At 55.5% G+C, this 25,046-nt stretch overlaps 1 protein-coding gene across 1 annotated transcript; it reads left to right on the plus strand.

Annotated features, from left to right (window-relative positions):
- The first annotated feature begins 5,630 nt into the window (after nucleotides 1-5,630).
- On the plus strand, nucleotides 5,631-23,907 carry C1qtnf1 (C1q and TNF related 1). The gene is made up of 5 exons (XM_090351312.1): nucleotides 5,631-5,686; nucleotides 5,793-5,902; nucleotides 19,507-19,675; nucleotides 22,089-22,228; nucleotides 22,913-23,907. Exons 3-5 carry the CDS (start codon nucleotides 19,521-19,523, stop codon nucleotides 23,461-23,463), a joined length of 846 nt encoding a protein of 281 aa, XP_090207438.1. The 5' UTR covers nucleotides 5,631-5,686; nucleotides 5,793-5,902; nucleotides 19,507-19,520; the 3' UTR covers nucleotides 23,464-23,907.
- The last annotated feature ends 1,139 nt before the right edge of the window (nucleotides 23,908-25,046 follow it).

The following is a 25,046-nucleotide window of genomic DNA, read 5'->3' on the forward strand; positions in this document are numbered from 1 at the left end:
AGGTGCTAGAGCGCCTGCCTAGCAAACAAGACACCTTGAATTTAAATTCTCATGATCACCCAGACTAGGATTGCTTCAAGGGGCAGTAAGGTGGGAATAAGAAGCAGAAATGGAAGAGGAATAGGATCGTATGCAAGTATCACAGTGAAAGCCCATGGCACAAGTCGTGTGTGCTACTCAAAGAAAGTACTGTCATTGGACAAAAGGGAAGAGACCGAGGAGAGGAAGCCCTGCAGGACCATCTGATTCTCCCCGGGCGCTCTGCGTAGCATTGCAGCGATACTTCCTGGAAGCTGTGCCTCAGGATCCCTTCTGGAGTGAACGTCACGTGACCTGGCATCAGGCAGGGCCTGGGAATGTCTTCATGGACAGCTCCAACGTGGAGAGACAGGGGAGGTGAGAGCAAGCAGTATTTCTAGGTGTGATGATTGCCGTTAGAGGAGAGTTTTTGTGGGTAAAGCCACTCCCCACTGGAGAGAGAGACACGGGCTACCTGAGGGTAGTAGAAGGTCAGAGAGGCTTTTTTCTAGAGCTGCCTCTAAGGCTTCTCCGCTCAAAGTACTCAGCAAGCCAGAGCACCTTCTTCTTGGGAGTTGCAATCGCAGCCCCAGCACCTCCTCCTGGAACATCTCTCCTTTTGTTTCTGTGGCTCCATGGAAGAGATGACACATTTTCTGCTTGCACCGCTCATCCCTGTGCTGCTTCTACTCATGCTGGTCCTGGGTTCATTTCATGGCTAAGTGTGCAGGACATTGCTTTCCACCAGGGGGCGCACCCGCTCTATTTATCCAGAAGACTATTGCATGGAGATTGGGTCTGTGAAACTGGACGAAGCAAGCAGACATAGGGATGTTGAGGCACAGAAGTTACATGACTGACCTGGAGAGGGAATGCCCTTGTGCTGGTGGTTTCCTGGAGGTGTGAAGCTTTGGCTCATCCTGGCCTCTGCCAGTCCTGAGCGCCACCTGCTCTCCCAGAACATGGGAGCCACAGCACAGGCCCGTGGCAGGAGCCAGACACGGACTGCCAAGTTCCCATCTCAGCAACTTCCCAAACTGTGTGAGGACCTCCCTACCCCCTGTCCCTTGGCAGGGCCCCTTGCCCGCCCGTCTCCTCGCTACCCGTTGGAATGGAATTGAAAAGTTTGAAGAAAACCAGTGTCTGTCCTTGTGGGATGGCTGGGGAGCCTGGCGCAGAGTAGCTGGGTTGGCAGGATGTCAGGACTACAGTGGAGAAACTGAGTTGCTGCTAATGGCAGGCTGTGTGTACTGGGAACCCAGTGTCTCATGGACTTTAGCTGAAGCTGCAAGGCCTTTTCAGTGATGAGGCAGCAGGCAGTACCACAGCAGGGAATGGGAAAGAACATTGGACAGAGGCAGCACAACATGGCCTCCCCCCACCCCCAGGGAGGGTCCCAGGAAATGCCCTTCTTTGAGTCTCTGGGGCCTCACCCTGCAAACATCCCTAGCTTAAGAAAGTGAAGCCACTTAGAAACTTCTTTGGGTTTGGGTCAGACACCCTTGGGTAGGGGCAACCCCTAGCAGATTATGAGTGGGCTTGGTGTACAGCTCACTGGGGACCCAAGATAAGACTTTGGAGCAGGACTCAATTGTCCTTCCTACCTACCTTCCTTCCTTCCTTCCTTCCTCCCTCCCTCCCTCCCTCCCTCCCTCCCTTCTTTTCTTCCTTCCTTCCTCCCTTCCTTCCTTCCTTCTCTCTTTCTCTCTTTCTTTCTAGCAGTCCTGGGGCTTGAGCTCAGAGCCTGAGTACTGTCCTTGAGTTTTCTCAAGGCTAGCATTCTACACTTGAGCCACAGCACCACTTCTGGTGTTTTCTGTGTATGTGGTACCAAGGAATCAAACCCAGGGCTTCATGCATGCTAGGCAAGCACTCTACCACTAGGCTTACACTCATGGCCCAAGGGCTCAGCATTTCTGGTGGGTTGTGATGTGTGTGTGTGTGTGTGTTGTCCCTTAGCTTTTTCACTCGAGCTATCACTTGAGCCACACTTGCACTTGCAGCTTTTTTCTGATTAATTGGAGATTAGTATCATGGACTGTTGGTGCTAGCTTTGAACCCTGGTCCACGGATCTCATCCTCCTGAGTAGCTAGAATCACAATGTGAACCATAGGTACCAGCCTGGTGTTTGGCTTCTGTCCCAGGGCTGGTGTCTCCTGCCCCGGACCTGGCTGGTGGCTTTGGTCATCTGTTGTGCCCTGGCTGCTCCCTGAATCCCTCGTGACTAACTTGCACAGAGAGGTATTTGCTGTACTCGGAACGCTGTGGTTGTGGTCGCTTGGGGCGTTTGCGGAAGGGATGGAAGGAGACGAATCATCGACCAGAACATCCCTCGCTTGCCAGATTCTCTGTCTCCAAGCAGAGAGAGTGAGAGCCGATGACAAAGGGCAGGGGAAAGCTGGCACACCGTCTGGCTGTGACACGTTTTATTTCTTCTGTTGCACTCGGGTGCCTTGGAGAGCTCACTGGTGAGTCTTGGCCCATTCGCCTGCTGGCTTGGGTTGTGAGCTGTGACAGGCACCCCTTAAGATGAACCCCACCCAGGCCTGTTCCTCGGAATTCCCCTCCCCCGGGAAGCCCCAAGTTCCCTTTGCTGTTTTCCCATCACATCCCTTCCCCCAGCTTCTGCCTGAAGGAAAATGAGCAATCTGGTTTTTCAAGCTCTTAGAGATGTGGGGGCCTCAACCCACAAGGAAGGAAAAAACAAGCATATACCATACCGTGTTACCATAGTTATCGTGAGTTCTATTCTAACTCTTCGTGTCTGTTCCCCAGCTGAGGACTATAGGCTCCAAAATCCACCCAAATACCAAAGTCTCCAAAAACTTGGTTTCTTCCCAAAATTTGGCACACACAGGTGTGAGCAGCACAGCGCGTCTTGAACTCTTGTGAGACCCTGACTGTTTCCCACTGTGTTTGGAACAAGGAACTGCCCACATCCCCAGAGATGAGCCACTCTCTGGGGTCCAGGTGATTCCTATCAGAGGCCTTGGGCTTGGCTGCACTTTCTCCCGAGCCTGGGGACACAGAGCGGACAAGCCAGCTGTGGATGGGTGCCATCCTTGGCTAGAACTCTACGAGACTGCTGAGTTCATGTCTTGGAGTTGCACTAAAGATAGCCAGGCTCTGTAACTCAAGCCTGTAGCCCTAGCTGCTTGGGAGGGAGCAGAAAGCAGAGTCACCATTCCAAGCCGGGCAGTGGTGGAAAGGAGGTTATAAGAGCCACCACAACCAGTGGCTGGGCACATAAATGGTCTGTCATCTCCAGGGACTCAGAGTAGCACATGTAGGGCTGGATCTTAGTCCTAGCTGGGATAAACATAAAATAGGAGCCTCCTTTGAAGATATCTAATGTAAGAAGGGGCTGGAGACATGGTTCAAATAATTTAGCACCTGTCTTGCAAGCAGAGGCCCTGAGTTCTGTCGGCCATAACTATCAGGCCTTCAAAGCCATCTAGGCCAGGGGAAAGAGAAAGAGCTAGCTTCCCATCTTCCACATGCTTTTCTCTGTGGTGTTATGAACTCTGGGGAGGACATGGGGTCTTTCCAAGGTTCTCTCCGCTGCCACCCCACAGTGGTTGCCGCCATGTGTCCCCCACTTGACCTTCCTGGTCAGCCTGCTGTTCTCCCCACTGTCCCTGCCGCCACAGCTGAGGGGACAGGGCAGAGGGGAGCTCAGCATCCTGGTGTCACTTATGGGAACGGAGGGGACTTTATCTTCTGGTCTTCCTGTAGTGATAAGCAACCAAGGATGTGAGTTCTGCTCCACCCATATGCCAAGGATGGCCGGCAGCTCTACCTAAGTTCCCTGTACCCTCCCCAGTGCCCCGTACCCCCCCTCAGTGCCCTGTACCCCCCAGTGCCAGAGAGCACGGCCTCAGCACCCCTCAGGAGGTTGGCACAATGATTGGGGTCTTTGCTTCCATCTGCCCTTTATTTGGCGGGGTGAGGGAGGTGAGGGGTCGGTCTTGGGGCTTGAACTTGGCCTGGTCGCTGACCCTGAGCTCTTCAGCTCAAGGTTACCACCCTACTCCTGGGCCAGGGCTCTGTCCCTGAGCTCTTCAGCTCAAGGCTGCCATCCTACCCTTGAGCCACAGCACCACTTCCTGTTTAGTGGTTAAAGAGTCTCACAGTCTTTAGTGCCCGAGCTGGCTTTGAACTGGGTTCCTCAGATCTCAGCTTCTTGTGTTGCTAAGACTACAGGTGTGAACCACTGCGCCCAGCTTCCATCTGCCCATTCTGTGCTGCACCCAGCTTCTGGCCTGCGCCCGGCCTTGGGGCAAGGCAGTGAGCCTGGTGGGCATCCAGCCTCTTCACCTCCCATGTGCCTCTGTGGTGAGAAGGAGGATTCCAGGGCCTGGGGTGCCAAAGCAGTCTTTTCTGTTGGCATCCCAAGCCAGCAGCCCCTTACCCAGATTGTGGGGTGCATTTGGTAGAAAATGTCAGACAGTATGGATAGGTACAGCTGCCCCTGGGTGGGGGAGCATGGCTCAGAGGAGTGGAAATGAAGCCCTGGTACTGTCAGAGCAGTTTTATCTCCTGGGGCTAGATCCTCCCTCTTTGGGTGGTGAGATAAGATTCCTGCACAACTCACTCATGTGACTCAGATTTTAGGATGGAGCACCCCAGCCGACCTCGTGGGAAGAAGCTCGATTCGACTGGGTTGGAAAGAATGCTTGAATAAGATTGAGAAATACACAGAATGACCCCTGTTCCATTAATGGAGTTCTTTGGGAGGTGGGAACCTTCCAGGCAGAGCTTCCTTCCTGGCTTTGTGTGTGTGTGCATGTGTTTGCTGGTACTGAGGCTTGAACTTGGGACCTGAGTAGTGTCCCTTAGCTTTATTGCTCAAGGCTAATGTTCTTCATTTGAGCCACAGTTCCATTTTTGGCTTTTTCCCCCCCAGGTTAACTAGAGATAAGAGTCTTGACTTCCCTGCTCAGACTGGTTTTGAACCTTGCTCTTCAGATCTCAGCCTCCTGAGTAGCTAGGATTACAGGCGTGAACCCTGGGTGCCTGGGTCTTTCTCACCTTTGCACCAGACGCTGAGCAAAGCTTTCTGAAGTGTATACACACACACACACACACACACACACACACACACACACACACACACGTGCATGTGCATGTGCTTCTCACATGCACACCACCACAACATGACAATCTGTTACAGGTACTCACGGACCACTCTCAAATCTGTCCAGTCCTTGGACCCCAGGTAGAGTCCCCATAGGCATGTGTTAGCCACAGTCTGAAATCAGTGCTTGGCCCCTGGGCTGCTGGAGCTTCCTGGAGCCCATCCCCCCTCTACCAAGTCACTTGGGGTTCTCAGGCTCTCTGACACCCCCCACCCTGTCCTGGGCATCCTTGTCCTGGGCCCCCAGCCATCTCCACATCTGGATGTGCCTGCAGATGCCTTCCCCAGCCTGGCTGGCTCCCCAGCACGGCCATAGACCGGAGGGCCGGCCAGCCGGGCACAACACAGTTAATGCTCGGCGGCTGCTGTTTGGGTAATTTGCTCTGGGAGCGTTCTAGGCTCCACGGCACATCTGGCTGGGGTTTGCTCTGTACGTGTTTGTCCCGCTTTCTTCCTTTCTTCCTTGACTTTTGAGAAAGCACGTTTCCGCTTCTGCCAAAGAGACCTTGGAGCTAGTGGAGGAGATAAAGGTGCTGCCACAGTCACATCCGGCCCTCCCCACGCTCGGCATTCTTCCCCAGGGGACTTTTTTTCCTCTCTCAGATCTTACTCTCTCTCTCTCTCTCCTTGGACAAGTCTGTGCTTTCCTGCCGACCTGGCCTGGAGGAGGCTCAGCTGCTGGAGATGCGCTGAGAGGCGGAGAGAGGCTCCGGACGACTCAGCCGGACCGGCTCAGCTGCAAGGAGGTAGGTGGCCCAGTCACAGGGTCGGAGCTGCACCCGGTGCCAGCCCGCTCCTGCCTCCGTGGCTCCAGCTTGTTGCCAGGGCAGGACTGAGCAGGCACCTTCTTGGTGGACAGTGCATGGGGAGGAGGGGCCAGGTTAGCAGGTGAGAAGTTTTAGGAACAGCCCTGTGCCCGTGCTGGCCCACTCCCCTTGCGGTAGCTGGACTCGACTGTCTCTGACTGACAGGGAGGCGGGCTTGTCTGCAGCGGGAACCGTCCTGTTCCCCCAGCCTGTTTATCTTGTTGCACCCTTCTATGAGGAATGTATCTCTACTCACCATAGCCTCTGGAAGCCCCTCTCCCCCGCCACATGTCTCCGCAGCCCTCTGCTATCTAAGTTGATCCTAAGTTCTCTGTGCCCTCTTGGGCCTTGGCACAGGATGGAAGGGCGGACTCTGCCTGTCACCCCATAGTCTTGGTGTCCTGGAGGGCACCCGGATGGTTGGGCAGAAACAAACCATCTCTCCTCCCTTCTAGCTGTGGAGCTGCTACAGACTGAGAGGAGCCCCTGTGTGGCCTGGGGCTGCAATCTCAAATTTCCTTAAACTTTTGGACACCATCCCCTCCACCCCACAGCCTCCACCTTAGCCCTCTGGGTATCTCCAGTAGCACAGGTGTGGTTCCCATCTGTTTGCCTACACCCCGCCTTGCCAACCCTGGAAGCCCACCCAGGCTGCTCGCAGGCTCCCCTCTCCTTGAGCTGTCGTTTCCTCCCCACCCCCACTTATTTACTTTTGTGCCAATAATGGGTCTTGGGCAAGGCTAGTAGTACTCTAGAACTTGAGCCCCAGCTCTATTTCTGGCTTTTTGCTGGTTAATTGGAGATCATAGTCTAACAGATCTGGGCTGGCTTTCCTCCTTGATCCTCAGATCTCAGCCTCTTCAGTTGCTAGGATTACGGGCCGGTGTCACTGGCGCTGTTGACTCTTGCAGTAGCCTTGTGTCTGCCTTGTCTGCCTCTTGGTTTGTAGGTGGAGACCAAGCTTTGAAAATGAGAAATGTCTTGAGAAACAACTTCCTGGATCCCTGTGGAGCGTGTGACGTCCTTAGAGACAGGCCCGGCTCTGCTTTTAATAGTGCAGAAAGTATACACTTCCCAGCAGGCTGTGCAGCACACGTGCACGGCCACCAACACACACCAGACTGTGACGTGTGCTGCAGGGAGGGGCCGCCTGCCCTCAGCCACGCCTGCTCAGAGTCCCGCTCGCTGGAGAGAGCTGGGAGGTAGGGGGCTTCCCTGTCACCCCAGTTCTACCCAGAGAGGGGCTTGGTGAGCATCCAGCCAAAGCAGGGGCCAGAAGCAGCAGAATGACAGCATGAGTTTGTCCATCTCCCATCATCTATTCGGGAGTCTCGCCCAGGGAAGCTCATGGGGGCTCATGGTTTGCCCCAGATGCAGTGAGTGGGGGAACCTAGATCTTCTTCATCTAATCAACAGATCTAGGCTTCATCTCCCCCAGCTCCCTACCCCCCCCCCCCGCCCCTTTTCAGCCTATGCTGGGAACTCCTTGCAGTCTGAGCTCAGCAGAGCCACTCCGGTTTCTAGAAGAGAAGGCTGGCGGGGGGGGGGGGGGGGCAGGAAAGACAGTAGGCTTGCTTTCCAGGGGTGCTGGCTGCCCCTCTCCCCCTTCTGTCTTGAGTTTCCTATTATGCCAAGGGAGGTACTCCTGGCAGTTCTAGAAGAGAAATGTGGCCTTAGGTCCAGGTACAGGGCACCACTGCCCCACTGGTAAGAGACGCCCTTCCAAGCAGGCTGCAAGGAAGCCCCGTTGTCCTAGGGATAGAACCTCCCTGCTCAGGACAACCAGCACAGTATTCTTGTTATTTTTTTGGAACAGTCCCTTTTTGCTGTTCTCTCTTGTGCCCCCTCCCCCAGCTCTAATTAGCATGACTCATAAACCAAACATTCTGTGACTGAACTTCACCCATCAAAACAAAGATGAAAAGAATTTCGTGGAAGAAGTCCTGTGGCAGGGCATCCTCACCGGACACCAGCTGTACATGTGCGTCTTGTCCTCAGGAGACAGGCGCTGTAGTGGGTCCCAGGTCCTGGGGTCAGGGCAAGAGGGGGCTACTGGGCTTAGGGGGAGAATGGGGTCACAGCAGGAGGCCAGAAGGGCAGAAAGATGTTCTGGTAGTCTTCTTTTCTGACAAGTCAGGAGAAACCCTGACAGCCCCTGAGACACCAGAGCTGGGTGCCGGCTACTGAGTGGGCTGTTGTTATTTTTCGCCTGTTTGACACAATGTAAATGTCAAGTCACCAAGGACAATTCCTAGGTGTCTATTTGTCTAAGGAGCATGAACTCTACACTGCTTTCCTTTCATACCCTGGGGCCACCCAGGAAGACAACTTCAGGGCCTAGCCTCAAGGCCCTGTCCCTGGCCTTGCCCCTGCCTCCAGCCCAGGCTCTAGCAGCTCCTGTTCTGAACTTAGCCACAGGACGTCCAGACAGACCTGCACAATCAGTGCCCTTTCCCCCTCCCAAGCGTGGGAGTAAAAGGCTGAACTACTACCCTGGTAAAACTCAGGGCCCATTTCTGGGGGAGTGGCAAGCCCGGGGGGCAGGGGGAAAGCCTGGGGAGAAGCATGCCCTTGAGGGGCGGGTCTTATAGGGAATGGCAGATCCTGTGAGGGGTGGGTTCTCGGAGGGGGGGGGTGGTGAGGCAGGGCCTGTGAGTTAGGTGGGGGCTCAGAGTCTCTGGAGAGGAATCTGGTGCTCTGGTCCTGATGGAGAGGCTGAGAGAGCCTTGGCCTCCCCTCCCACTGCCCCTTTACCTAGGCCCCATCCCAGGGCCGTCCGGTCCATGGGGTTGAGGGTCCCTGGCCCTCCTCTGGAGCCACTGCATCCCCGTACCCTGCTTTGAGTGGGACATTGTGGGCTGGCTGGGCCTCTGTGTCTGGCTGTCTTCCTGTACCTGGGAGAAATTTTCTTTGAAAGGAGGCAGTTGAGCAAGAGACTAGGGAGGCGGGAGGCCAGGCCAGGCCAGGAAAAGAGCCAGGCAGGGCAGGGCGTGAGGAAGCCAAGTTCTGATGTCTGGGGCTGGGTCAGACATGCTGCTGGCCACAGCTAAGCTACATATGGTGGAAAACCCCACGTGCTCCCATCCTGGGGCTGCACTCCACCCCCTGGGAGTGGGGCATCTGGTAACCAGCCGCCCTCCGTCCTGCCCTGGGGGCCAGGGAAGGGAGGCCCGTGCCGGGAAGGCCGTCAGCCTGGGTGGGTAGGGCGGGGGCTGGGCCTGAGCTTCTGTTCCACAAGTTTCTGGGCTGGTGTCAGAGTGTGGATGTTGGGCTGAGTTCTGATAGTAAATGGGAGGATATGGTGGTTTGGGGGAGCAGAGGGGTTCCTGGAGCAGAGGAGATTCAGGCCCTGGAAGTCCTCTGATGCTTATCTGGAAAAGGCAGTGGATCGGGTGAACGGTGGTGAGCAGGTTGGCACAGGGCTAGAGCCCAAAGTCCACCCTTCACCGGACTGTCCTCTCCTCCACTTCCATAAGTCCTGCCCCGCGGCTCCTCTACTGGCACCCAATCATGTCTGACTCCCAGACAGCCCCCAGAGGCCCAGACAAACAGACATCTCTCCTTCCATCTCCTTCATTCTTCTTCCCACCATTTGTTCCTGCTGGCAGGATTCCAGCTTGGTCCTGGCACCCAGCAAGGGTATAAGGGGGGCTCTGTTTCTGAGCTCCAGTGGTGAATGTTGAGATGCTCATAGGTAGAGCAGAGTGTGGGAGATGAAACCGTAATCTCAGCTCCCTGGGGGTAGACATGAAGAGAATCATAGTTCAATGCTAGCTGGGGCAAAAAGTGAGCAGACCCCATCCTTAACCAACAAGCTGGGCATGGTGGTACATACCTCCCTACAAAGCTGTGATCACAGCTGCACAGGAGGCTGTGAGTGGAGGATCATGGTCCACTTTTTTTTTTGCCAGTCCTGGACTTGAGCTCAGGGCCTGAGCAAACACTTTAACCACTAGGCCAAACTCCCAGCCCCATGGTCCACTTTTTAAATCTGAAAAATAAGGCAAAAGAGGGCTGGAACCATGGGCTCAAGTGGTAGAGTGCCTGCCTAGTAAGCTTAAGACTCTGAATCCTGATTTCAAACCACAGCATTGAAAAAAGGAAGGAAGGAAGACCCAGGGGATGGCACATCATTTCTATAATCCTAGCTACTCAGGAAGAGCAAGGTTCAAAGCCAGCATGATCAGGAAAGTCCATGAGACTTATCTCCAGTTGACCACCAGAAAACCAGAAGTAGTGTTGTAGTTCAAAGAGTTAGAGCGCTAGCCTTGAGCAAAAGAGCTCAGGAACAGCACCCAGGCCTGAGTTCAAGCCCCGTGACTGACCACAAACAACAATAATAAAAACTAGTAAAAAGTCAGAAGAGGAGGTATGGCTTAAGTACTTGAGAGTAAAGCGAAGTGAGAAAACATAAAGCCTGCATTCATACCTCAGTCCTGGCACAAAAATGGAGGAGGAAGGGAAGGAGGAGGTAGTAGTGGCAGCCACAGGCTGGTACCCCTGCAGAGATCTTAGTGCTTTCCACCTGTAAAGATGGTCTAGGGCACCCAGCAGCTAACACCTTGCACTGTGCCTGGCAGGCAATTGATGCTTTGCAATCCTTTGCTTCTCTGGATGAAAGGGCAGCTGAATCTCCCTGAAAACCAAAGGCAGCGGCTATTGTTGGACTGTAACTGAGCTAGCCAATCAGGAAGCTCCCCAAACCTGAGCTCAGCAGCTCCCCATGGAAAGGGAGGCACTCTCGTTCTCCCCCTCCCCACCCCTCCTGGTGCTGGGACTTGAGCTCAGCACCCCGTGCTGACCTGAGGTTTTGTTGCTCAACGCTGGCACTTGAGCCACAGCTTTTGGGTAGTTAATTGGAGATAAGAATCTTAAGGACTTTTCTGTCCAGGGTTGTTTTTGAACTGCGAGCCTCTGATCTCAGCCTTGTGGGTAGCTAGGATTACAGCTGTGAGCCGTTGGCCCAGCCCCGGAAGCCTCTGGTTCCATGAGTCTGAGAGGCCAGGCCACTGCCCGAAGTGCCCCAGATGGTCAGTGGACATTTGTTGAGTGATTGAGCAAGAGACTGAGGCTTCAGTACCAGGCCAGTCTGCATCCCACCCGGTCCCAGTAAGCCACAAATCTGCCACAGCATCACCACCCCGCCCCCACTATCTACATTCTTATGCAGAGTGAAGTTCCCTGGAACCATCAAACGGTCCCTAGGTCCCCAGGGTGGGGCACATCTGTCATTTTCTAAGTGGAAAATAATGTGTACTTACTGTGAAAAAAATTAGACTCTTATGGGGAGAGAAAGACACACACAGAGACACAGAGAGAGACAGAGAGAGAGGGAGAGAGACGGACAGAGAGAGAGAGAGAGACAGACAGACAGACAGACAGACAGAGACAGAGAGAGACAAGAGGGAGAGAGGCTATAGAAGCCCAAATAAGAAAACATTAAGCAGCCATGTTTTCATTACTCAGTGTAGTGCCAGCAGCAAGCCAGGTAAGCAGCCTTTGGGGGCTCCCCGTGTGTGCGTGTGTGTGTGTGCGTGCGTGTGTGTGCGTGTGTGTGTGCTTCTGTGTGAATCTGTACTTGTGTGGGGAGGATATGGGTCTGCAACAAGCATTTCTCTGCTCAGTTTTGTGAGCATCTTGTCATATCCACAGAGGGTGCTGTTTGGTGCTACTAGATGAATCTGGCCCCTCCTCCCTCTTTCCCTCCCCCTCCTCTTCCCCTCCTCTCCTCCTCCCCTTCCTTCCCTCCTCCCCTTTCCTCCCAATGAGTTCACCCTCTTCAGCCACCTTGCTTTTGGCCTCCAGTGCGTGGGTGCTCTCCCGCTCATCTGGTGAGACAGCAGCCCTGGAGGTCCCGGTGTCTGCAGCCTTGGCTAAGGAGGCCTGGGGCTGGACTCTGGGCTTCCTAGCTTGGAAAGGAAGAGGGCTTGGAGAAGGGTAGCCTCAGGCCACCCTGAGACTGCGTTTTGATACTCTTGGTGGTGTTCCCTGTGTCACAGACCTGGCCACTGGAGGGCTTTGTGTCTTCTCTGGGGATGGCTGAAAGGTGAGGGTGGAGCTGAGCTGTGTGGAAAGCCAGCCAGGTGCCCCCTGCCTATAATCACAGCTTCTGGGGAGACGTGGGAGATTGGAGATGGGGAGAATCCTGCTTCAAGTCCAGTCCTTGGTGAAAAGCACATGATACAATGAGACACAATGAAAGCAAGAGGAGCTGGGGGGAGTGAGGCATGGCTCAAGGGGTAGAGCATTTGCTTAGCAAGGGCCAGGCCTGAAGTCCCCAAAACACTTCTCAGATGCTGTGGACACAGGCACGTGGGACTGGGCTGCCACCTTCCCCAGAGCTCACAGCCCTGGGAGATGGCACGAGGCTGCCAGTGGAGGCAGAACGGCTCTGCGGGTGCTGGAGGCTAAGCAGCAGACGCATCTGGACGGGGCGGGTTTCAGCACCGTGTGCCGCAGGTGACTGGCGTGAGGATCTGTGTACAGAGAGGACAGGGGAGGTGGAGACAGGATCCCAGCCACCACGGCAGTGACATCAGGGCTTAAACACTTCCTTTACTGTCACCAGGCACACTAGAAGCCAAGGGGCAACAGGGAGCTCCTGGAGCGGCGACCACCGAGGCCAAGGGGCAGAGAAGAGAGGATGGGGGTGGGGAGGGGTGCTGGTGAGATTGTCTCAGTGGACCCCACACTCTGACCTAGGACCCTGAGAATGCGGTTGTCCATCGTGGAGTCCTGGCTGCAGGAGGGAAGGGGAGGATTGGCGAGAGCAGGGCAGAGGTCTTGGGGTGTTAGTGTCTCCTGGCGGAGCAGAGAGTGGTGCCCCGGGAGCTGGAGACGCCTGTGCAGAGCAGCGCTACTGGGGAGCCCTCTGGCCATGAGGGGGGGTCTCCACAGCCCTGCCGCCCAGAGGGGCCACCACGGGTCCTGTGGGAGTGTAGAAGGTGGCCTCCTCCGTGGCTGAGAAAGAAAGGTTTTCTTGTGTTTAGTCTTCACTAATGGACTCATGCTGTGTTGGGTGTCTTGGGGAGGGCAGACTCAGGGCCTCTTGCCATTCGGGCGTGGAGTGGGATCCTGGAGGCAAGACAGGCAGAAGGAGTTTGGGGTAAGAGGGGTCCAGGCAGGGACGCAACCCTGGAAAGCCGCCGTCTTCTCTGGGGGACCAAGAATCCACCAGGGACAGAGATCCCACAGACGGTGTGTGTGGTGACTCCTGACTGCAGTCCCTGCACTGAAGTGGCAGAGAGGCAGGAGGGTGTTGAGTTCAAGGCCAGCCTGGACTTCAGAGTGAGATCCCGTGTCAAAACAGAACAAAACAAAAAGGAGGAGTGGTGGAGGTGGTGGAGGTGGTGGAGGTGGTGATGGAGAGGGCAGGAGCTTGCGTGGTCCAGCCCCTGTGTCGAAGAGGTTGTGCACAATGAAGACAGCCGGGTGTTTCTGAGCACAGGCAGTGTGCTGCCAGCAGCTTGTTCTTCAGGAGCGCGAGCTGGAGCAGGTGGCAGCAGCCCGTTGGCGCCTGACGTGGGAACCACGGGGTGTGGCTGGGTTCTAGGTGCCAGGCACCTTCAAGAAGAACCTGGAGAAAGTCTCGGGGTATCCAGGCTTGGGGCCACAAGGCAAAAGCTGTCTGTACTGCCTGTGCAGGGCTGGGGGGCGCTGCTGGACAGGTAGAATTTCCAGTTCTTTCCTCCCTTGGACTTGATAGGAGTCGCCCCCCAGGGTGCTGGCGCTGCTGGTACGGGGTGGGTCGGGGGAGTGGGCAGTAGGCCAGGCGACCTGCAGAGCAGCCCCTGGCCTCCTCCCCAGGCAGGGCCAGCAGCCCCCCCGGCCCCACGGAGGCTTTCCAACTGAGAGGTAATCGGAGGACAGGGAATCTTTGTTCTACTGGGAGGCAAGCACAGCTCTGCAGGCTGGGCTGGTCAGGTGCCCCAGCTCCCGATACCTGGCAGACACGGCCACCTTGTCTGCTGGGTCTGGGCAGTGACCTGGATGAGTTCCTGCCCCAGATGAGAGTTTCCTGGCCTCCTCTCTCCATGGAGAGGCCAGGCCTTCCAGAAGGTGCTCCCTTTCCTGTCACCACATTGGAGTGTGGAGAGCAGGTAACTAGGGCCACGAGTGACTCCGGGACAAAGCAGGTAATTCTGACTTCCTCAGGAAAGTCTCATGGCAGCCAGGCTCAAGAGCTCCTGCAACATATTTCCCCTCTCAGGCACCCCAGAATCTGAATCCTGCAGTGACTGGGGGTTCTTAGCAACTTGCTGGGACAATTCCACCCAGCGTGGAAGGAGCCGGTGAGCAGACCCGTCTTCGGAGATGGCTGAGGTGAAGACAGAGGGCAGGTGTGCGGGAGGATGCTGGATTTAACCAGGGAACCCTGTGGCCAGAAGCCACGAAGCGTGGCTCAGGCCGAGCTCCCTTGGGACCGTTGGGGATGGTGTTCAGGCCCTAGAAGAAGCCAGACAAAGATGTTTGCCTTGGGTGGGTTGAGGATGGAGAACAGCCAGGCCCCCTGGAAGGCATCTGATGCCAGCTAATGGTAGGGAGGAGACTTGACCTTCCGGGCTTATTAAGGAGGGCTGGTGGGGGTTTAGATGAGCCGGATGCATGGGAGGAGGGAGGATAAATGACTCCCAGATTTCTGGCCTGCTGCTCATTCGTGGCTTCTCCTCCTCCCCCTCGGACTTATTAATCTAGAGCAGAGCTGTCCAACAGAACTTATCACAGTGCAGCCATGGTCGCTTCTGAACTTCCCAATATGGCGGCCAGCAGCTGCAATGGAGTGACCCAGACATTGCAATGTGACTGGTGGGGCTAGGGAGTTGAACTTGACCTCAGGCTGGGCAAGGGCTCTATCACTGGAATTGTGTTCTATCCTTTCTGAATGGATTTCACTCCCACAGGTCACTAATGGCCCCTGCACTGGAGAGCCTAGGTCTAATACAGGAGCCACTCACCACTGATCTCACATTTGCCCTTGGGCTCTCATTGAGTACTTGTCTGTTTCCTTCTCAGGACTGTAATATTGTTGAGGTCAGGGAATACATTTAATTTATGGTTGGATCACTTCCTCCTAAGCTCTTACACAATGTCAGGCAAATCACAGACATTCAATAAGCCATGCTTGCTACGCCGCCAGCTGAGAGGGCAGCTTAGACTTGCCTTCCAAGACTCTTTTCAGCTCAGGGTGATTACGGGTTGCTCCCTCTCAGAACCACTGCTTACCCCATGAAGATTAAAGACAAAGCAATGTTTACCAAATGTTCTTGTCAAATGGCTCTGGACTGGGTGGGGCTCAGGGACTGAACCCACACAGGCAGCAGGCACGCACCACAGTGTGGCGCCAGGAGCAGCAGGACTGATTTTATGTGTAAGGAAACTTGGTTGAATGTTGCCTCCTTGAAGGCTCCACAGATCCACGCAGCACCTGTGAAGGGAGGGACACCACCAGCAAGGACATGCCTCTGACTCCCCCTCCTCCAGGTCATATAAGTTCCTGATTTCTCCTTGCCTTCAATCCTCTTTTTTTTTTTTTTGTGGCAGTCCTGAGTCTTGAACTCAGAGCCTGGGCACTGTTCCTGGACTTATTTTGCTCAAGGTTAGTGCTCAACCACTTTGGGCTACACCTCCATTTCCGTCCTCCTAGGAAGGGGGACCTTCTTGCTGGGGCGAAGGCAAGATGAAGGCAGATGAGGTGGCCTTGGAAGGAGGCTAAGGAGCTGCAGCAGGGCCTGAGGGAGTTGGTGAGAGAAATGGGAGAACTGTTTCCATGGGACTCTACTCATATTGGATTTGGGAAAAACCAAGACCTTGAGTCTTGTGGCATTGCTTTTTATTGCTCTGATTTCAGTGCAGCTCAGATTCAGGGGCATGTGGTCCAGGTTCAGCAGGGTCACTGATCTGCGCTCCACTTCCTGGGCCACTGCTCTGGACATGACCTGCTCTAGATGTCCTGAGCCACTTCCCTGGACTTGACTTGCTCCCCATCTCCTGGGCTGTGGCCCTGGACTTGAACTGCTCTCCATCTCCTGGGCCATTGCCCTGGACGTGACCTGCTCCCCATGTCCTGGGCTGTGGCCCTGGACTTGACCTGTTCTCCATTTCCTAGGCCATTGCCCTGGATGTGACCTGCTCCCCCACGTCCTGGACCGCAGCCCTGGACTTGACCTCTCCACGTCCTGGGCTGTGGCCCTGAACTTGACCTCTCTATGCCCTGGGCTGTGGCCCTGGACTTGACCTGCCCCCCACGTCCTGGGCCGCGGCCCTGGACTTGACCTGCTCCCCTCGTCCTGGGCTGCAGCCCTGGACTTGACCTGCCCCCCTCATCCTGGGCTACGGCCCTGGACTTGACCTGCTCCCCTTGTCCTAGGCCGCGGCCCTGGACCTGACCTGCTCCCCACGTCCTGGGCCGCGGCCCTGGACTTGACCTGTTCCCCTCATCCTTTGCCACCTTTGCTGTGTAGAGCACGTTCCTTGCATGGCGCACTGTTGGGCAGCGGAGTTGGTTTTACTGGAAACCGCGAACTGCCATCTGCAGCCAAGCTCTGCGCGGTGTTGACAATGCTGACCTCACTCCAGTGTGGCGAAAATGAAATGAAAGTTGTGATGGCAACCTTGCAGTGGGACTTAGTAAAATGGATGGGAAGACAGTGCTGCACAGCGCCAGTGCTTCATGCTGTCATTCCACCTTCTCAGGGGCTGAGACCCATCCTGAGCAGGAAAGTCTGTGAAAGTCTTAGTACCAACACACACACACACACACACACACACACACACACACACACACACACACACGTGTGAAGAGGGAAAGCTTTCAGTCTTAGTTTTTCCCTGGCACCAGAGAGCCGGTGGTGGTGGAGAGCCCAGACTTCCCATCCCCAGCCTCTGTCTGGCTTCAGGTTGTCACCTTTTGTTCCCCTGCCCCGCATGGGACCTTTCCCATCTGGCTGGGTACTCGGCCCATTCATCTGTCATACCCAAAATGTGGAAAGCCTCAACGTTTTTTAGGCTGGGTGGAGATGAACCAGTAGGAAAGCTATGTCCAGGGGAGACCCCACCTGGCTTCTCTGCTGGGGACATTGTTCCCCAGGGCAGACACTGGGCAAGTGTAGAACAAATGGGGGGAGGTCCCCAACAGATGTGGTGGGCAGAGCTCAAGAGCACGGCTGAACAATGCCCAGTGAGATAGAAGGTGGCTCCAAATATCAGTCCTGCCAAGGCCAAAACTCCATGGGGTTTTGTTGGTACTTTCCAGTATGGAAGCATTTATCAGAAGGCATGTATCTTCAGATTCAGAAAAAAACCCAAACCAGAAACAAGCTTAAGCCCGGAGTCATGGAAGGTGCCATAAGCCCAGCCCGTGGAGGCAGAGGTGCAAGGTTTGTCAAAGCTGAAGCTTTGACAGCACCCAGGCCCAGAGGTCAAGCCCCAGCATAAATTCAAGGCCTAACTAGTGATGCTGAGGATGGCCTGAGTTGCGTAGAAAGACCCTGTCTCAACAAGAAAACAAAACCAGGGCCAGAGTGTGGCCTAGCATGCACAAAGACCTGGGTTCAATTCCTTAGTACCACATACATAGAAAAAAGCCAGAGATGGTGCTGTGGCTCAAGTGGTAAAGTGCTAGCCTTGAGAAAACCCAAGGACAGTGCTCAGACCCTGAGCTCAAGCCCAGGACTGGTAAAAACAAAACAAAACAAAACAAAACCAGCTTTGTGCAGTGACTCATACCTACAATCCGAGCTCCTCTGGAGGCAGAGATCTGGAGGATTCAAGGTCATAGCCAACACCGGCAGAAACATGAGCAGAACCCATCTGGCAATCAGCTGGGCTTGGTGGTTCATGACTGTTGTCCCACCTGCGAGGAAGGCACAAGTAGGAGGGCTGTGGTTTAGGGACAGGTGTGGTGCAGGTGCTGGAGCTCCTGCCCAGCAAGCACGAGACCCTAGGTGCAGATGACTCAAGAGAAAAAAACAACAGAAAAAAAAGGTTAAAACTTCCTTTTAATGGATGCAAGATTGACACGTAAAAGGAAAACAAAAATAGCAAGGCACCAAGGTGCAGGGGAAAGGAAATATTGAATTAGAGAAACACACAGATATCTAGAACTGGACTTGACAAATATTTGTGGAGCTCCACTGGAGGCCATGGAGCTGAGAGGTGCAGGGCAGGTCAGAGCTGGACAGGGGACATCCAGACAGGAAGGCGGCCACACTGCCTTGCCGGGACACTCTCAAAGCCAAGCAAAGGTCTCTATGGTCTGGGATGATGGAAAATCAAAGTTGTGTTTTCCTACGGGCGTCCAGGAGAGCTCCAGGGACGACTCGAGGCGCTCCAGTTGGCTGCTGGCTGGTGGGTAGGAAGGGCGGCCACCTGAGGTTAGCCCATCGGAGTCTAAGACTGTCCATGGCTAACTGCCCAAAGCCCCTGCCTTCTTGTGCATAAATGGCCATTTAATAATGGACAGATGTCTCCTTTGAGGACCAGCCAGGGTGAGGTTTGCTCCCCAGAGAAATGCCGCATGATGTGTCTCCTTGTGTGGTAGAGTGCGTGCCTAGCATGCACGAAGCCCTGAGTTCAATTCCTTGGTACAATATATACAGAGAGGATGTGGTGCTATGGCTCAAGTGGTAGAGCTCTAGCCTTGAGAAAGCCCAAGGACAGTGCTCAGGCCCTGAGTTCAGTCTCCAGGACTGGCTAAAAAAAAAAAATCTGAGGGTTTGTATTTTCCTTCACTATGAGAGAACTCAAACCACTGTGGGGGAGCTGTTCCTTGTGGGGTCCTCTCAGGGTCAGACGTCACATCTGGGTCAAACACTGGAAGGCGAGAATCAACCTTGGTAGCCTCACCAGACCAGGGAGGGTTTTTCCAGCCCACCAGGTACACTCAAGCACAGTAACGCCTGGCTGCAGGTGTGGGGACCATCTGAGACCCCAGGAGAGCTGGAGGTGATGCTTTGAAGAGAGAAAACAAAGGGATGCTCTGCCAAATTCAAGTCCAAGCGCACCCCAAGGGGCTCACTGGGAGCTCCCAAGAATCACATCTTTCCAGGATGGCCTTCATGCTAGCGGAGGAAAGTTTTGTCCCAAGCTTTTTACGAAAGCACCGCGAAGTGGGGGTCAAGGGCCTTGCTTGAATGAGTAGAACCATCCTGAATTAAAGACTACGGAGCCCCACGGAGCGCCCCCTGGTGGCAGAAAGCAGATTGCTGCTCCCAGGATGTATGCCCGCCCCACACCCTGTCCCCCCACTGATTAAAAGAAATGCTGTCTTAGTCATCCGACTGTGAGTGCTCAGTATTCATCCATGCACTGTTGGGCAGGGGCCAGTGCCTTGCTGGATCTGCGTCTTAGAAGTCTGGGTAGGTACAGAAGGGCCGTGCTCAGTGGTGCATGTGTGTGTAAGCAGGTATGCATACCAGGACATACCTGTGCACAGGTGTGTGAGGGCACACAAGTGTGTGAAATTGCGGTGTGATTCTTCCCGGTGCTAAGGTGGCATGGAGATGACTGAGTGCCCTGGTACTCCCCCCATGTGTTTCTCCCTCCAGAGCCTGGTGGGAAGATGGGCTCCCATGGATGGAGATTGGTGCTGACATGCTGCTTGCTGCTGGCCTTCGCCTGGGGCCCGGTCCTGAGCTACGTGCCACGTGATCAGCAGGAACAGCAGGAGCTGGAGGCCACCGGAGAGCCACCACCCCCACAGGGTCATCCTAAGAGGTGAGGGACTCTGGTGCTAGGCTTCCTGGAGCTCCGGCTCCGGCCAGGGCAAAGGTGCCGCACCCCAAGTGTGGGGCTCCTGGGAGAGCCAACACCAAGGAGCCGTTCTTGGGGAGACTGGTGCTGGAGGAAGGCAGGCCCTTCTCCTTCCGGTGACTAGAGACCCAGGTCTCGTCCTGGTCAGCCTCGCACACACCCTGCGGAGAGTAAGTCTGCAGTGTTTTAAATGAAGAGCAGACCAAGAACCCCCAACCAGGCCCTTCAGCTTGTCTTTGAATTGATCCCTGAGAATGCATTCAGCATTCTAGAAACAGCTTGGAGTTAGGCTACAGAAACCGCTGGATTTGGAGAAATGTCACCCAGAGCGGGTGTCTACAGCCTGGAAGATTTATCTAGTTGCAAAATAGGAGTGGGTTGGTAAGGCCTGGGCAGTCAGCTTTCCCCAGAAGGTGGTAAAAGGAGGGCCGGGAGTTTGGCCTAGTGGTAGAGTGTTTGCCTAGCATGCACAAAGACCGGGGTTCAATTCCTTGGTACCACATACATAGAAAAAAGCCAGAAGTGGTGTTGAAGCTCAAATGGTAGAGCTCTAGCCTTGAGAAAGTCCAAGGAAAGGGTTCATGCCCTGAGCTCAAGCCCAGGACTGGCAAAAAAAAAAGGTGGTAAAAGACATGAGAATGACTTTAGCCTTTGTGTCTGTGGCCTTCTTTGATATGGTAGACTCTAGTGTATTAGCGATGCTTTGCAGGGATGCACAAATGCTTAGATTTCATAGCTACATGGGTGGCTTGAGGGTACAGCCATAGCCTGGCAACCGTGAGTGCGAACGCCAGGACTGTCACTGGAAGCAAGAACCCATTCCTTTATTTCTTCTTTTTTTCCTAGTCATCACCTCATCTTTTTCTTCTTTTGTTTTTAATTGAACATTTGATCAAGTACCAGCTGCCAGTCAGACATCGTCCTTAGGCACCAAGGACGATCTCGAATGGCACCCTTTAGCATCCTGCTGGAAGGAAACAGACACAGTGCAGCAAGGCAGGCTCTGCGCATAGTAGGGGTGCACCCTCGGTGCTGGGGGACCCAGAAAAGGGAGGTGTGAGATCTAGGAAGGCTAACCAGCAGCATGAACTGGTCTCCAAGGGTCCCCAGGGCTATTCCAGGTGCAGGAGAAAAATCAGTCTGAATGCTGTGCACAGTTGGGGGAGAAGGGTGGGCCGGTGGGTCTAGTGTGAAGTCCTCCCCACTCCGGACTTCGTCCTAGAGGAATGGGGAATCACAGGGAGGTTTGTGTTTTGTGGTGTTCTAGAAGGAGTGCTGGAGGGCAGTGTGAAGAGGGATGGAGGATCATGGGAGAAAGAAATCCAGGAATAGTTCACATAGCACTGGTTGGTTAGAGATGATGGGGGCCTAGCGCCCCGTCCTGGGGTAGCCTGGGCAAAGACTCCCTCCTCTACCCCAGTGGATGTGGACGTAAGCCTGGTGCTGAGGCAGAGGCTCCGTCTGGACCGCTTGGCGATGATACTGGGAATGTTCCAAGCCAGGCACTGGTGGCTCGCCCCTGTAACCCTAGCTACTTAAGAGGCTGAGATCTGAAGGTCACAGTTCAAAGTCAGCCAGGCAAGAAAGTCCATGAGATTCTGATAGCCAGTTAACCAGCAGAAAAGTTAGAAGAAAAGATGTGGTTCAGGGGTTACAGTGCCAGCCTCGAGCGAAAACGCTAAAGGGCAACCCCTTAGTCCCGGAGCTCCAGCCCCTGTACACACACACACACACACACACACACACACACACACACGACAAGGTTCCAGGGCTTTGATTTGGGACATATGACATCTGAGTGCTGAGAAGAAGGTTAGTGACTTGAAGTTCAGTGATCAAGGTCCAGCTCAGGAGACAGACCAGGGAAAATGCCCACCGCTGTTGCTGGGCTGGTGGTTGGACTCAGGGTGTGCCGACTGGTGTCTGGATGGTCCAGGGAGGGAAAGCGCTGCAGAGCCAGGCAGGAGCTGGCTGGGTAAGAAGACTGCTGCTTCTGCAGCAGGTATGGGCACCACAGCACTAGAGCGTCATGCAAGGCTGCCCAGCGCCTCAAGGTGGCGGCATGGAGCTGTCACGGTCCCCAGCTGCACTGTGGTCCCTCTCCTTTACGATGGGTGGAATGGCTTCCAGAGCCCCAGGGAGTGGCAGGGGCTCACAGCTCCTGCATCCTGGAAGGACCCTGTTCAGGTTTTTCCTGCTGTGTTTCCCATGAGCACTATAATGTAAGAGGCAAGATCTTTCTGCAGTTTGGTTCAGGATCCCCGGAGCATGGGGTGTGGGAAGGCCGGCAGCCCTTGTACCCCAGACCACCAGACTCACGGGCAGCTGAGGAGAGGTGAGAGTCGTGACCTTGACTCTGTCGTTTTAATTTCCTCAGTGTGGAAGAAAGCCATGAGAAGTACAGTTCCAGGCAGGGTGAGGAGCCCCCCACCCCTCGGTGCTATCGCTGCTGTGACCCAGGGACCCCCATGTACCAGGCTATCCCAGCACCCCAGATCAACATCACAATCTTGAAAGGTCAGTGGGTGAAGAGACCAGTCCCAGCACCTCCCGGGGGCTGAGCTGGGACAGGGGAGGGACAGCTCCCTGAAGACAGGAGCCCAGACCAACTTCCCTCTGAGGGGACTGGGGGGTAGGGAGAAGCTCCCATCTTGAAGCTGTAGGCGATTTCCAAGAGAAGAGATGGAGAGAGACACAGGAGCAAGAGCAAGAGGGGGCCATCAGGTTACCCGTCCGGTCTCTGCCTGCCCGGGGCTGCAGGACTCTGAGTTCTTTGTTAGGTGGCTTGGTTTTCCCAGACCATGTTCTGTGTTGTACAGCCCTGGGAGAAGGCCTGGACCCTGGACCCTGGGCCAAGCCCCAGACATCTGCAGCCCGTTTGCTTGGAGTGAGCCTGGGCCTAGCCCTGAAGCCTGTTGCTCGTGGACAAACGCATATGTCCTTTCATCGTTGCCAGACTTTCCAGAAGGGGAAAGAAAAAAAAAAAAAAGCATTGCTTCTGGATGGAAATAGATCAACCCTGGAAACTGAGTCCACTAGCTTGACTGCATGTGAATCGAAACTCACCAGTGTTCAGTCGAGGAGCTGGGGGGGGGGGCAGCTGACCACACCAGAGCCGTGACGTCCAGCTGGACAACGCCCACGGCGCAGCCAGCCACCAAGCCTCTCTCGTGATGCCCTGTGCATTTCTGTCCCTTTCAGGTGAGAAGGGCGACCGAGGAGACAGAGGACTGCAAGGGAAATACGGCAAGACGGGCTCTGCGGGTGCCAGGGGCCACGTGGGCCCCAAAGGGCAGAAGGGCTCAATGGGGTCTCCCGGGGACCGGTGCAAAAACCACTACGCCGCCTTCTCGGTGGGCCGGAAGAAGCCGCTGCACAGTAACGACTACTACCAGACAGTGGTGTTCGACACGGAGTTCGTGAACCTCTACAGCCACTTCAACATGTTCACGGGGAAGTTCTACTGCTACGTGCCGGGCGTCTACTTCTTCAGCCTCAACGTGCACACGTGGAACCAGAAGGAGACGTACCTGCACATCATGCGGAACGGGGAGGAGATGGTGATCCTGTACGCCCAGGTCAGCGACCGCAGCATCATGCAGAGCCAGAGCCTGATGCTGGAGCTGCGGGAGCAGGACGAGGTGTGGGTGCGTCTCTTCAAGGGCGAGCGCGAGAACGCCATCTTCAGCGACGAGTTTGACACCTACATCACCTTCAGTGGCTACCTGGTCAAGCCGGCCGCCGAGCCCTAGAGGATGCTCCCCCTCCACCCCTCCCGGCTCTGTCTCTTCTGGGGTGCAGGCCTGGGGATCGCTGTGCCCTGCACACCCTGAGTGCCTGCACCAGGCTGGCCCCAGTCCTGGCTTTCTTCACCTTTGCATCCCTAGCTTTGGCATTTTGTGAGATGCCCCTGGCTGGTGAGAAGCCCAAGGGGCTGGGTGGCCCCAGATCTGGCCAGCGGTGACTGGGAGGGAGCTGTGGCTGGAATTATCCGGGCTGGCCGGCCCGCCTGAGCCTCCCAGGTGGGCGTTGTCTCCAGCTCCCTCCTGTGTACATAGCCTTAGGCGACCCTGAGGCTCCTCCTGTAGCAGCCAGGGTTTTGCAGAAGGACCTGCCCAGCTCTCCCTCCTGGAAGCCATTGAGCAACTGCTGAAGACCCCAAGGGAGAAAAGTAAATGGTGGAGGCAAAAGGACAAGAGTTGTTCTCTCTGCTTTTCCAGCCAGTGGTCCAGGGAGATGTGCCAAGACCCGCATGGGAGTGGAAGGGAAGGGAAGCCAGGGACCCCGGGGGGGGGGGGGGATGGGGGTTGGGAGCCTGGGGTCCACTGTGTGCACCTTCCTGGGGCCTGCAGGGCTGAATGGCCTCTGTGGCTCATTGCCATTTTTGTGGCCTCACGTGGGTCTTCCTGAGCCACAGCTGAGGAGGAGGGGGCTGGGCCAAAAGTCAGCTTCCCAGGGGACCCACCTAGCCCTCTGCAGCTGGCTCTGCACTGGCAGACACGGCCTGCTCACTGCAGTGCCGGTTGCCTGTCAGTGGCTGGGACCTCACTGGTCCCAGACCCGGAGCTGTGTTCACCAGCAACAAAGCCTTGTTCACTCTCTCCAGACCGCCCTGAAGCCCCATGTGGGATTGCCACCCCTGCCCCACTGGCGGGGGCCTCCTGTTCCTTCTCCTGAACTGGCCAGCCATGGAGGGACCCTGGTGTTTGCTTTAGTGTCTATCAAAGCATCGGGCACTGCGCCCAGGCCTGTCTCTTCCCTGCGCCACAGCTTGCCTCATCTTGGCATCTGCCCTGTTCATTTGAAGCCAGGTGTATGGACTCATCCAGATGGGTGAGGCCTCGCCTGTCTCCTGACCAGCAGCTCTTGGGGCTGCTTGGAGGGCCTATCTCAGGACCCCGAGCAGGAAGAGGGTGCTGGAGGGATCCCACCGGCCCTGCCTGTTCCTCGAGCAGGAAGCACATGTCCAACCACTTGGCTCAGTCTCCAGCCACGGACAGTGCCGCCCTGTGTCACCCACGCGGACACCCAGGGTCACTCTCACAGCCAGCTTTAGTTCCTTAACCCGCCCACCGGCAGTTTCCTCTGCTCAGCCCTGGTGACCCATCCTTCCTCCTTCCTGGGGCCTGGAGGCCTGGGTGCGGGGTCCATGTGTGTCCCCAGATTCTACCGGCCAGACTCTCCAGGTGGCGTCTCTGTGCACCGCTGCGGGCAGGGCCTGCCTGGCTCTCCGCCCCCACCACCCTTTCCAGGACACATTAAACTTGGCATCTGTGTTTGAGCAATCTGGCTGCTCTGCTTGCTCATTCAGTCCAGTCCTCCATTTCAACCCTGT

Source organism: Megascapheus bottae, chromosome 17, assembly GCF_031878675.1.
Source record: "Megascapheus bottae isolate mThoBot1 chromosome 17, mThoBot2.hap1, whole genome shotgun sequence".
Taxonomy (NCBI): Eukaryota; Metazoa; Chordata; class Mammalia; order Rodentia; family Geomyidae; genus Megascapheus; species Megascapheus bottae.